At 42.6% G+C, this 13400-nt stretch overlaps 2 protein-coding genes and 1 long non-coding RNA gene across 5 annotated transcripts in view; 2 read left to right on the forward strand and 1 right to left on the reverse strand.

The window, feature by feature from the left end:
* On the forward strand, positions 1-2460 carry BIRC5 (baculoviral IAP repeat containing 5). The gene is made up of 4 exons (XM_052672370.1): positions 1-1409; positions 1500-1609; positions 1698-1815; positions 1992-2460. The coding sequence occupies exons 1-4, from the start codon at positions 1293-1295 to the stop codon at positions 2073-2075; spliced, it is 429 nt and encodes a 142-aa protein (XP_052528330.1). The 5' UTR covers positions 1-1292; the 3' UTR covers positions 2076-2460.
* DZANK1 (double zinc ribbon and ankyrin repeat domains 1) overlaps positions 2278-13400 on the reverse strand; it is a 19707-nt gene continuing 8584 nt past the window's right edge. Inside the window, exons 6-15 of one of the 2 annotated variants that reach the window (XM_052672252.1) lie at positions 12293-12457; positions 11500-11728; positions 9711-9814; positions 7614-7688; positions 6609-6702; positions 5640-5728; positions 4390-4470; positions 3714-3841; positions 3372-3490; positions 2278-3138 (exon numbers count right to left, since the gene is read on the reverse strand). In XM_052672252.1, coding sequence (XP_052528212.1) covers positions 2873-3138; positions 3372-3490; positions 3714-3841; positions 4390-4470; positions 5640-5728; positions 6609-6702; positions 7614-7688; positions 9711-9814; positions 11500-11728; positions 12293-12457 — 1350 coding nt within the window. In that variant the 3' untranslated portion in view covers positions 2278-2872. The remainder of the gene's footprint in view (positions 3139-3371; positions 3491-3713; positions 3842-4389; positions 4471-5639; positions 5729-6608; positions 6703-7613; positions 7689-9710; positions 9815-11499; positions 11729-12292; positions 12458-13400) is intronic. The other variant, XM_052672261.1, reaches the window with a different exon arrangement.
* Positions 4937-13400, forward strand: part of LOC128075548 (uncharacterized) — a 16926-nt gene continuing 8462 nt past the window's right edge. For both annotated transcript variants that reach the window (XR_008203886.1, XR_008203883.1), the window contains exon 1: positions 4937-5661. This is a non-coding gene — a long non-coding RNA (uncharacterized LOC128075548). The remainder of the gene's footprint in view (positions 5662-13400) is intronic.

A 13400-nucleotide genomic window follows, 5' to 3' on the forward strand; every position in this document is an offset into this window, starting at 1 on the left:
GAGCGCTGGCAGGATTCCCCTGCAGCTACTTCTCTGCTGGGCATCCACTCAGAGGCCGTGCATTCAGGACCTAGCAGGCTCTATCCTTGCTGGCCAGAGCAGGCATAAAAGATAACCTGTAGAAGAACAATTCTGCACCACATTCTCAAAGGTGGCTTTTAAGAGTTTGAGGAGCTTCTGGAATGGACTCAGTAAAGTTTATAGGGGCTGGAGATAGCTATTGCTGTTCTGCAGACTGAGGAGCAAGAAATTGCTCTGCAGCTTGAAGGAGGAAATGACTTGTTTCATGCTTATTTGCCTCTATTTCTTGAAAAATCAGCCACTTGCCTGTTGTATTTGTTGCATTCCACATCTGTGGGACTCTGTAGCCTTTAGTTTTGATCCCTTGGTATTATTTTAACGTGCTCTGGGAAACTGTACCCTGTTCCTTAGTGTTGCCTGTGAAAGTCTCAAATGGCTTTGAACTGTTCCCTATTAAGTCCTTTCCTGTTGATCCTAATGGCTTTAGTTAGAAGAAAGTGCAGCTGTCTTAAAGATTGTGTTGCTGATAGTTTGGGCAAAAACAAATGGCGATGATCTACAAAGGCATTTGTGACTGGTGAAGGGATCCCAGCAAACCAGATCTGAAGGGCACTGATGAAGCTGGCAGTACCTGTTCAGAATGCAGGTGGGGCATATCTTGGATGCTCAAGATGTCTGTTACAGATGATATCTACTTCTCTGCTGGCTGTGTGGGTGAGCACAGCACGCTAAGGAGGCACTACTTGAGCAGAAATTCACCCCTTGCTTTCAGCATGAATCTTCTGAGGGTGAGATGATGGGGCCAGACTCTTAACAGGCACTGTGTGAGATCAGATGTGTGCTCACATATGGGCTGGCAGCCCTGTGAAAACACACCAGGGCTGCCAGAGAGCTCTGCCTGCCCTCGCTTGATGAGCACCAGGATGAGGGAGCTTTTAACGCAGCTGTAAAGCAGCTGCAGGAAAGCTGAGCACCAGATGTCATTTGTGCCTCTTGACATATTGCTGTTACGTGGGAGCGGAGGCTGAGCACAGCGAAGCCCAGACCTCTCCAAGAGCCTGTGTGTGCTTTGATGCTTCGCAATCGGGGAGCTGCTAGAGATGCGCTTGTCCTGCCCGTTCCTCAGCGCTGGGTGGGCGTTAAGGTTCGCTCCGCCCTAAGCCACGCCGGGCAAGGTGGCTGCAGCCCCGACGCGGACTACATCTCCCAGCAGCCCCCGCGCCGCTCCGCTCCCGCCCTGCCCCGCGCGCCCAACAGCCGCCGTTTGAAAAATGGCGGCTTACGCTGAAGCGCTGCCCGAGGAATGGCTGGTCTACCTCGTCTCCACCCGCGCCGCCACCTTCCGCAACTGGCCCTTCACCGAGGGCTGCGCCTGCACGCCCGAGCGGGTGAGCCTTCCCGGGCGGAAGCGGAGGGATGGGGATGGGGGGGGGGCGGCGGGGTCCGGGTGGCGCTGACGGCCTTGGCTGTGCCCGCAGATGGCGGCGGCGGGCTTCGTGCATTGCCCTAGCGAGAACAGCCCCGACGTGGTGCAGTGCTTCTTCTGCCTCAAGGAGCTGGAGGGCTGGGAGCCCGACGACGACCCGCTGTGAGTGGGGGGGGCGGGGCCGGGCCGGGGAAGGGAGCGGGCGCCGTTACGAACTTGTTGGGCGTTGTTTTTGTGTTTTTTTTTTTAGGGAGGAACACAAAAAGCACTCCGCGGGCTGCGCTTTTGCCGCTCTTCAGAAAGATCCCGCTAAGCTGACAGTGCAGGAGTTCTTGAAGCTGGATAAAAAGCGGGCCAAAAACGTAATTGTACGTATCGGCAGCGTGCTGTTTCCCTTACCGCCGAGGCTGGAAGAGCTGTTTGCTTTCCGGCTCCGGCTCCCTGCTGCCGCCCTGCCCTGCCCTGCTTCCAGCCCTTATGGGGCCCTGGTACCGACTGGTGCTCCGTGCAGTAAGACAGCATAAGGCTTTGTTTCCATTTGCAGAAAAAAGCGATTTCTCAGAAGGAGACTGATATGGAAGATGTAGCCAAGGACGTGCGGCATGCAATAGAGAACATGGGCCCTTAGGCTCCTGTGCCGGGTGTATGTGCCTTGACACTGCCATGCTGTCTGAAAAGCTGTTTCCTGGGACCACTTCTGCAATGGCCACACCTCTGAGTAGCAAAACAGCGCTGAATTCTTCTTTACTTATCTGAGTCTGTCTAAGAAGTACCTGGGATGTGGTGCATTGCATAGATTGTCTTTTTCAGCAGGGATTCTTTTATTCTTCCCATTACTGGTGCTTTTATTTGTTCTTTTTTAAATTCTGTTTTGTAAACTCAGTTCTTCCCATTTGAGAAGTGCTGGTAGCCCTGCTGCAAAAACTTATGAGAGCTAGCAGACCTTTCCATTTTTGTACTGAATGCTACTGGTACTTATGGTTACTTTTAGAAATAAAAAGGATTGAAACTCCTTTAGGGACATATGATTGTGGTGGCTAATAATGTCTAGTAATACCAAACCATAGTGTGCTTAGTATCCTTACAAGTTTTTGTTAGATTTGGCTGTTGTCTCATGTAGAAGCATTTATAAGTAAAAGAGGAAGGCAATGCAGCAAACTGAATGCAATTTTAACTTCACAATGGAAAAATAATGGTATCAAAGCCCAGCTTGCAGTGCTGTTGCTCAGGTGTCAGATTGTCTTTAGGAGCATTTACCAGGTTGCCTTGAAATGTTGCTGTGCCTTGTAAGACAAGGTTGGTCATTCTCCTTGTGTAAGTTAGGGAAGGAAATTTCACCAGTGCACAGACAGTGAAGAATTATGTTCTGAACTGCTGGGAGTAAGTGGGAGAATATTTTACAAAATAATCAGTTTATTGTATGATTCAGCAAAGTCTGCAGGCCAAACTGAACTGGATGTGCAAGTTTAAGTTCTCTTGAATTCGGAGAACCTTGAGCTCCATCTTGGAGAAAAGGCAGTTGTAATCAAATGCTGACAAGACCAATATCCCTTGGTTTTGTGAGGCTATCCAACATTCCCTGTCCAAGCTCACTTGCAAACAATGAAATAATTTCGTTACTTCCAGCTGTAACAGCCAAATCATATGCCGATTGTCCTTTTGTATTCTTCTTTTTAATACTTGCGTTGCAGCTGTAAGTAAAGAATAGATTGTTTTAAGCTAGTTAAATTCATTCCAAGTTACTGGAATTAGCTGAGTTGCTTCTATGTAGGCACTGATGTGGAGTCGCTTAGACTTTCTGGATGCCTCTTCCTGCAAGGCCAGGTGTGAGGGGGCAGCACTGTGTTGGGCAGGCTCTTGTCCATCACCACTGCTGCTAGATCTGTGCAGGTACACTGGGTGGATGCCCAGCTGCAGCACTTACCGTAACAGGGCTCGGATACATTCCTTTCCCTCCAGTCCAAGCAGAACTGCCTCATGCAGAGCGGTGTTGTTGTGCCTGCAGGGAAGGAGTCAGCAATGTACTTCTTTGCTAAGGAAACCCTGGTATGCAAGGAAGTGTTACAACAGATTAAACTAAGGAAAATTAATAGGAATAGAATATACAAGAAGTTGCACTGATTTCTTTTGTGTGCTTCGATGTGGTTTAGTGTATTAAGTTGAAGTTGATGGGAAAGAAATTAAATAGAACAGTAGATTTTCTAATTGAAACGATACAGGTACATTTTTGGTAAAGACCTGAGGCAGAGAACCACAGCTCACTTACAGTCCTGACTGCTGGTCAATGTCAGCACCTTTCTGTACAAGAAGAGAGATCACTTCTGCATGCCTGTTAAGGACAGCCACCGTCAGAGCAGGTCGGTCCTCAGTGTTGGTGCAGTTTGGGTCAGCTCCCTAGAACGTGCAGGAGGAAGGTAAGCTGTTACAAGCCGTATTTTTCCACTGTGCTTTAACATTAATATGTTACATCAGTTTATACTGGCAAGTGGTCTCTATTTTCAGGACAGAAATATCCAAATTATATTATTGATTCTTCATGTTCTGTCTGAAAACTGTTGTCTCCTAGCTCAGAACCAGAGTACGTGTATGCAACAAGGGCAGTCCAAACAGATTCCCACAGTCAAGCTGCACTTACTCTACAGCCAAAAAGCAGAGGATGTGTGCTTTGTTTCTTTTCTGCGTAAAGGACTCTACCTCCAACACTCATTTTTTCTTTCTATGTGGCCTGGTGAAACCTAGAGGAGAATGCCTTACGAACCTGCTAAATAGAAATTTGGGGACAAATAATATAAATGTAAAGTAGATGTTTCTCATTTAAAATGTTCCTGAAGATGGTTATACTGTGAGGAGGCTACCTTCTAAGTGTGAAGTTGAAATCACGTGCCAGGCTAATATTCATGCAGTAAGTGGCCAAAGACTTGTAAGGTGAAATGGTAACTTACTTCACTAAGCAACTGTTCTATCAAGGTGATTCTTCCTTTCCCATTTGTACCCAGTTCATCCAGTAGTTGCTGGGACTCTGACTGTGGAAACACAGGAAACTCCCTTACGTTTCACATAGTGGAAATACAAGTAGGATATCTGCATTTGGGTGATGATTGGGAAATGCACACAAAATGTTGTTGAGGGAAGACGGCAGTATAGCTGAGCCTGCATTACCTCAGACCCTTCTGTGGGAATTTCTTTCTGACTCTGAACAAGTGTTGGATAACCCAGGCTAATATCTCACTACTCAAGTCTTGATTGTAAACAGATCTGCAAATGATTAGCTTTACATCAATACACCTGTCCAGAACTGGACAGAGACTTTCTCACAACAGTCAAACACAGCATTAGTTCTTTCCTATAGAATCAAAGTCTGAAGCTTCCAGAACTTGTGGGAGCGTGTTACTTACAAAATGTTACAGAACTTATTTAACTAAATATTTAACAATACCAACACCTGTTTCATTTTATTTCTTTCCACCCTTTCACTTTCTTCCCCCCTTTTCAAAAGCCCACGCACTTGACAAACCATTTTCATCTCTGGACTCACATCGCAAAGCTTTACATCTTCTTCCACCTATTGAGTAGGCTGAGTGATCCAAGCACAGATAACTGCACATTTCCCTCTTGAAATTATGAATAAAAGAGTAGGCAGTGCTTCCTGAGTGCTTGGTCTCTAGTGGAAATAGAGGTTTGCTTTTTGCATTAGAGAATGCCTTAGCCATCTGGCATCTCAGCTTGATGAGAAAACTGAGCTAATTTAAAACTTGTTGCGTAGGTTACGTAACCTGGCTTGTTTGCAGTTAGACTTCATGCAGCAGCTACAGCATAGGGGATGTTCTGTAGGGTCAGAACCTGGAGGCAACGTCGAGGGAAGATGGTAATGCCTCCATCAGATGTTGCTTTTTAGAAAAACCTATAAGAAATCATTCTGCAACAGTATTTACCACTGTGTCATTAAGACAGAATGAATCCAAAACCAGGAATAGTCTCATTAAGCTTTTGGTAGGAAGACAGCTTGACCATTTTCAGTTTTGAAATAAAGGTCAGCCATCAATTTTCAGCTTTTGAATTAAGTTAGACTTCTGTCTCCTTCCTCCCAACTCCATTTCCCCATGTCAGCTTTCTATTTTTATCCTTGGGTGCCCTTTTTCTTGTTAGTGCTGCTCCATATCTAGTTTTTCCTGTACCAGCAGAGGATACGTACCAGGAGATTATCTTCTTTTTCTGTGAGTGTTCTTGATTTTGTTCTCTTTATTTTGCCTCTTGAATATGAAAGATTATGATCTTCTTTGCCTACCAGAAAGGGAAATGAGCAAACAATTCAAAACAGAGTCAGTATCCTAACAAGAACTCAGGGAAAAAGTCTGGAAATAATTGATCCAAAAATATTTCATTTTGTGCTGAAATGAAAGTGATATTTATCAGTTTTCTACAAGAGAAAGTGATGAAACGTTTGTTGCAGATCAGACTGGTTTTAACAAAAGGTTTGCACTCGAGCAGACTTAAAAACTTGCTGTTTTGAAATGAAGATTCAGTGAAATATGGAGTTGGAGTGTTTGAATCTCTTAGCTAGCTGCAGCTATTCATTGAGTTTGACTCGGATGAATTGTTTTGACTAAAAGCCTTAACAATTCTTTCAATGCTTTTTAGTTCCCAAATACTTGAGAACAAGACTAGAGGACATGGAGAATATATATGTACATCCAGTGGTTTTAAAATATATATACCTGTGTGCAGGAGGGCATTGGAAGATGGAAGTTAAGTGTCTCTGAAAACTAGGTCTATAGTTAATGTATTTCATTTCTTATGTTTGCCAAACATACCAAGGCTGAAGTCCCTGGCAGAGCTCAAATGTAGAGATATATTGGCTCCTATTGGAAAACAATACACAAAGCAGCTGCAGTTTTCATCACTAGAATAAAAACATTGCTGTGGCCACAGTTCATTGGCATTTCCAGCTGTTCTCTGGCTATGAGGCAGACCTGTGAGCTTTTGACAGTCTCCATTGCTGAAATCACAACTCAAACAGAATTTGACACTTAAAGATCAAATTAAGGGACAGAATGTGCACCTTATGTATGTTTGCCTGTCCCAGAACCTAACATTCTAAGCAGCAGTTCCTTATTCTTGACTGCAATATTTATATCACAATGACAGGAGTAAAGATTCTTACCAGAACTAGGCTGACTGCCATCCTGTTCATCTCTGCCCTCTGTTACGCTGGTCAGGTAATGATTATTGAACTTGACTGGTTTGGTATGAACACCCTGTAGAATGATCAAATGCAGGAAGTTAATCAGATTATGCTATTACAAACTTTGTAGCACAAATACAGTGCTGGTGCACATTAAAAAAAACCCAGCAAATAAGTAGGCTTTCAATATCAGTCTCAGATTACATGAGTATCTGGAATTGAACTGTTTTCTGGCAAGATAATGCACTGTTTCCTTCTAAACGATGTGATGGTGTCTTCTGATTAAAAAAAAAAAAAAAAAGAAGAAGAAGAAGCTATACAACTTCACTTATTGAAATGAAGATTCTTGTCCAAATGACAGTGCCTCTGCCAGCTGAAAGATCTGATTCATTCCTCACTTGTGAAATGCTGTGATACAGCTTCTCAGGCACCGTTTGGCAAGGAGAGCTCTTGAAGATTCTACACAGGAGAAAGAGTCTGAATTTTGAATCTTTGAGATGGCAGATTTCCATCTTTGAAAAGCTGTTTTTTGTAACGTGGTGATTCTGGAGGTAGGGATTTTGAGTGTTTAAAACAGTATTATAGGAGATCTGCTCCAAACTACTGAACGTTATTATTAACTGTGTTGCTGAAGAGCACAATATGTAGATGGAAGGAGGTTCTAAGATAAGGTGCTAAGAGGTGCTAGAATGACTGAATATCAGCACTAGGAAGAAAAATGTAAATATTAATAGTAAACTAACAAAATGCAAAATGATAGCAACACGACTGTGAAGTCTGACTTTATCAGATAAAGATACCTGTTGAACCAGCTCCAAAAGAAAACAAAGAAGATTCCTTTCTCTGAGGTGAAGAATTAACATCCTCTGAACAAAATAATACCTTGTTTAGACCTGAATTTAAAACATATCAGTGTTACCCTGACTGCTCTAGCAACAACTTTACACCGGCTGCCTGACGATGGGCCTCATCCCCCAAACTGACCTTGTTAATAGCAAGAGCATAATTTAACATAATAGTGACTTGATGGTCGTTCTCATGGAGGGCAGCAGAAGTAATCTGCAGGGAGAGAGCAACCAAGCAACTGTTAATATCTCTTACAAAAGATACATAACGAGTCATGGCAATGGGCTGTCAGTATCTATTGTGGAGCCAATACATAAAATCACACATTACTTTTATCTGTTTCTAATACAATACGAATGCTTCCCATTTAACTGAGCAAAGAAAAGGTAATATTTTGAGTAGCTGGAAACGTCAGAATGACTGAAATGCCAAATGTCTGTGTTCCGTAAGAGTACAGTCAATTTCAACCTAGATTTTGCAGTTGCGTGGAAGGTCGTGGTGTTAAGATTCTTTATGCCAAGAGAAATGACTGCTGCTTTAGTTATATCAGTCTGTAGAAGTGCCATCTGTCACAAAACACTGGCAACTTTGGAAAAAAAAGTTGAGAGGGTACTGCTTACAAAAAGGTCTTGAAGTTACTTATGTGTAAACTCAGGGGATTATAAAGAATTGAAATGAATGTGATACGGTAATATTGCAGCAGACTGAGAATTTTAAGATAAGGTTGGTTATGTTTCCAATCTTCATTACTGAGAAAGAGGCTCAGATAGTTGGCATCTACTTTGAATAACTATTGTTATTTTGGGGACAGTGGTTTCAACATATTAGAATGACAAAAGCCCAGGAAAGCAGCAGTAGGCAACTCGGGCTTTCTGATGTCACTAGCAAAGGAAACAAGCTGCAGTGGATCTATACCTCACCTGCTGTACCACCTTTATCAAACATATCTTTTATATTTATAGTTGCATTACAGTTTCTGAACATGTTGGTCTACCAAATATGTCTCAGTGGGTATACAGCTCAGGTACAAAATATCTGATGGGTTGCTAAACCTTCCAAAAAAGGAACTCTTGCCAAATAACAGATTTCTCACTTCAGTATTCATGAGCTTCTTTTATAGCAATTTCTATGTGCTATACTTGTTTTCTTCATTTTTGTGCCATATCAGTCAGGACAGGATAAGATGCATTGAATTTGAACTGGAACAAGGTCAGACACAGAAAAGTTTTCCAGTAGCTGTGCCAGTTTAAGGAATTCCTAACCATACCTCTGCCTTCATCCCACCTCCATCTGCTTGCTGCCAACTTTCTTTTATATTAGTACTGATGTTTTTTCTTCCCAGATAGTCTTAGCCTAGGTCACTTTGTTGATCCAGTCCACGGGACACTGTCATTACCACTTGTGCTGGCATCACCTAGGAGCAGTTGTGTTGGCTTCACCTAGGAAAGCCTTCATTCAGGGAGGAAGCAACTCCTTAATCCAGCAGGACTGCCAAAGAAAGCAATACAGCACCACAGCTGAACTGCAAAGGATAATTGACTGCAGAAAAGGACTGCCTCGGGCAATTGTGAAATCTCCATTGTTGGTGAGTTTTAAAAGCTTCAAAACAAACATCTGTCAGGCAAAGTTTAGACAGAGTTGAACCTCCCTCAGGAAAGGGACCGAGTGGTCTCTGCCATTCAAGCTGTGTTGTCTAGGACTCTTTAGGAAGAGCCTCCAATTTCTACTTGCTGTTACAATCTAATCATTTTAATGCACTTGGGTGCACTGAAGGCCCTATCTCTGGTATGGAAAGAATTCACTGTTCCACTGCTGATACAGTTTATCCTCAAAGTAGGCTATACAACCACAGAGAATTACTGCTATCTGCTGGTGTAATGCAGCTTTGAGCAGGGGCAAGCATATCACCTAAATGCTGTTTCTAGTAGGGCTCATTTAACTGAACAACTACAGAGATGTCCGTGGTCTCTTCTTGATTGCCTGCTCTGGGATTCTGTAAAAGCAGCTGAGCAAGAGCCTTCTGGCTTCTATCACTTCTCTAACTGAAAAGAGACTGCTATAGGCAGAAATAAACATTCAGTGACAGACTAAGTGAAAAATGGAACAACAAAAACAAAAATCACCACGTAGAAATGGGTCAAGGTCTAAAGAAAACTGAGATGCTTACTCCAGTGTTTGTCTACCAGCCAGAATAATCTTTTCACGATGCTTTGGATTGGAAGATATTGCTCTTACCTTTCCCATTCGAGGTTCTCCAACCAGTGCTCTGAATTCAAGGTTGTTCTGAGCATAGCTTCTAAGGTGAGCACAAATGTGATCCAGCTGTTTTCTCCAGTAGCCTGATGAGAGAGAGTTAAGCAGGAGAAACATCCCTGACATTATGATTAGTATTTCTTCTACTCATCTGATAATTTATTTTAAATATAGAAGATTTTCCCAGAAACATAAAAAAGAAAAAAGGACTGAATTTTTCTTCAGAAAATGTAACTGATCAAATAAGTTATACTCTTAAAGAAAAAAAAAAAGGTGGAATACTGTCTCATCCATAAGATATAATTAATTCTTAGGACAAAATCATGTCTCAGAGTTCTTTGGAATCAAGACTGGCCCTGTGCAAAGAAGAAACTTTTGATTTCAGGATAAAAGTACAATAGTACAACTAGCAACTGTACATTTTTGAACGGATTTTTAGTTGATTTGAGGTCACTGACAGCTAACAATAAGACAAATCTGAAAGCTGCAGACGTAGTAATGGAGCCTAAATGGCATCCTGCTCTGTGTGACTCAATCTCCAAATACATGCATTTCAATTATGTACGGGAGAGCGTATGAAAAGCTTAAGCATTCCCATTTTTTTTGCCTCTCCAAATCTCTAGAACATATTTGGTCTATATAAGGAAGCTTTCACTGGGTGACAGCATATAGTCCCGGTGATGCATGTACTTTCAAGCCCTTCATTAAGCTTACCACCAAGGTAAAAGAACAGCATTAAAAACTTGATGTGACAGACATTGATTTTTTCAGAATGAAATGCATTCCTCAGCCCTTGGCAGGCTCTAATGGAGAATGTAGCTTTAACACAGCTGTCTGTTCTAAAGTCAGATAAAAATCAGCAAATCTGGGGTTGCTCAAAAGCAGTTCAGAATTTCTTCTCAATCTTTCCTAGTGAAAGTTGTTCTCTCACAAGTCAAAAGCTGCACCACTAACGGCCAATCCTTTATTATCTCTGATTAAATTAAGCTCTCTGACATGCTGAGTTAAGTCAGAGCTGTCTTTCCTACAGTGATGTCACCAAGATAAAATGTCACCTTTTAGAGCCAAAGAGTAAGGAAGCTGCAGTATTGGTACAGCAGTGTCTGTATGGACAGTCTCTGCAATGAGTGATGTACTGATACCTCTGGGGGCTGTAAGATGGAGACTGCCAGAGCTCTCAATGTTTTTACCAACCCGATCTTTGTAATGCTTTTAAGAGTCTCTTTCCCTAGTTTAGTTTATTTTTCTTCTACAATGTCTGTTTATTTCACAACACCATTCCACACAAATTCTTCACATAGACAAGCCTCATATCATATTTTTCAAGAGCTAACCCTCAGTGCCTCAGAGTTCTGTTCAATAACATTCCCAACAGGCTCCATTGCTGTACTCCTTGAACCTATCTTTCACCGTGGAATAGGATTTGTTCACTGGTTTCCAGCCCAGATACAGGGCACATTTGTCCCTGGTCTTTTAGGATCTGAGGTAATCAAACTATTAGCACTCTAGGAAGACTGCTCTGGACTCATTAGCCACAATTTTATTATTGCTGACACGCTTTCTTTTAGCTATTATGGTGATTGGTGATTGGATTTCTAAGGCCCTTCATTTACAAGAGACTGGTTGGAAAACAGGCTTGTAAGGATGTCAGTCAGTGATGGCCCATGGCATAGACTGTCACCTATTGAATTAAAACAAGGTCATATGTCAGGGCTTTGTTTTGAATAAGAGTTGTTGTTCACGATCACATAAAATCAAAGCTCTTGCTAACCTTTTCCAGGACTTATAGCTGTCAGGAGAGGCTTATGATCACTCATCTTTTGCAGCTTTTCCTTGTGTAAAACCAGCTCAAGTTCCTTCTTTTCCAGCAGTTTGCTAGATGGGTAAAAAAGTCCAACGGTTTGGGTTCCTTTATCTTCTGTTTCTTTTAGTTCTGTTCTCGATTTGGAGAAGGAAATAGGAAGAGGCTGCCAGGCAATTTGAGCTTGAAGTGATTTAGGCTGTACAGGGTGGAGAGGAAGAAAAATTCTAGTGTCATTAGATGGCTTACAGCTAAAACAGTATAAAAGTTGTAAAAGAATGACAAAGCTAGAAGGGAGAGTTATTAACAATTGTTGGTTATAGTTATCAGTCAGTAACAATGATGCAATTTATCACAAATAATCGAGAAAGAAAAACTCTTTGTGACTGTCAGCAGAATCAGGTCGCTTAGTTGGCCTTGCTAACTTTCAAGGCAGAGTCACACATTCATGAAGTAGTGCCTTATTAGCAGGACGCAAATAATTTACAAGTACTAAGATAAAATTTCTTAAAGAATGAAGACTTTTGAAAAGCTGCTTGTTTCTCATTTTGATATTTAAATAAGACTGGATTAAAGCCTTTGGCTAAGTCCACATTTATGAAGAAGATAGTTATCAGTAGAAATATGGTTGGTTTTGCTCTCGGCGTGCTCACAGAGCACAACATCTCAAAGGAAGTGAGAGTTAGGTTAGTCTGCTGTTGGTGTAGATCAGTACGTCTTTTAGCCATATTCAAGCCTGGCATTGAATTTCTGTGTGTCTTACCTCAGAAAATCTCAGCGAGTCTCCAGAATCCATGTGAACTCCATTTTGAGAACTCAACCTTGATGGGGGCTCTATGTAAACACCACAGGACCCACAGAACCGAGCATATGGACGAGTTTTTGTACCACACTTGTAACAAGTAAAGTAGCATGGCGGAGGGTCAGGCTGGAAAGTTTAACGAGACACTTGTGACTACAGAAATACAACACACAGTTTGGGAGAGGAAAGCTATTACGTGAATTAAAAGGCAGTAAAATAACACTATCTAAAGCTATTAGATTAGAAACATTAACCAAGATACCAGATGACTAACACTGGTAGATACAAGACTGACTCTTCAGCAATCTCAGCGCCACCATATGGAGAGAAACATGTTTTCCGACAGATCTAGTCCAACTCCCCTGCAATGAATAGGGACACCTACAGGTAGGTCAGGTTGCACAGAGCCCTGTACGCCCTGACCTCCAATGTTTGCAGGGATAGGACTTCCACCACCTCTCTGGGGAACTTGTTCTTCTGCCTCACCACCCTTATTGTTAAAAAAAAAAACAACTTTTATCCAATCTCTCTCCTTTTAGTTTGAAACCTCCTATCACAACAGACTCTGCTGAAGAGCCTGGCCTCTTCTTTCTTACAGCCCTCCTTTGGCTACTGAAAGACTGCTCTCAGGTCTACCTGGAGCCTTCTCTTTCTTCCTCAGGCTGAACAGCCCTAGCTCTCAGCCCCTCCTTGTGTTAAGGGTGTTCCATTTCTTGGATCGTTTGTGTGGCCCTCCTGTGGATGTGCTCCAGCAGATCCACATCTCTCCTGTACTGAGGACTCCACATCTGGACACAGCACTCCAGGTGAGGTCTCACAGCTCAGAGCAGAGGGGCAGGATCACCTCCCTCACCCTGCTGGCCACACTTCTTTTGATGCAGCCCAGGACACAGTTGACTTTCTGGGCTGTGTGGGCACATTGCTGGCTCCTGTTCAGCTGCCACCCACCAGAATGCCCCAGTTCCTTTTCAACAGAGCTGCACTCTATCCTTACATCCCTCAGCTTGTGCTGATAGTAGGGGTTGCCATGGCCCAGGTGCAAGACCTTGACCTTGTTGAACTTCATGAG

This window comes from Tympanuchus pallidicinctus, unplaced genomic scaffold (assembly GCF_026119805.1).
Source record: "Tympanuchus pallidicinctus isolate F22 unplaced genomic scaffold, pur_lepc_1.0 scaffold1, whole genome shotgun sequence".
NCBI classification, from domain to species: Eukaryota; Metazoa; Chordata; class Aves; order Galliformes; family Phasianidae; genus Tympanuchus; species Tympanuchus pallidicinctus.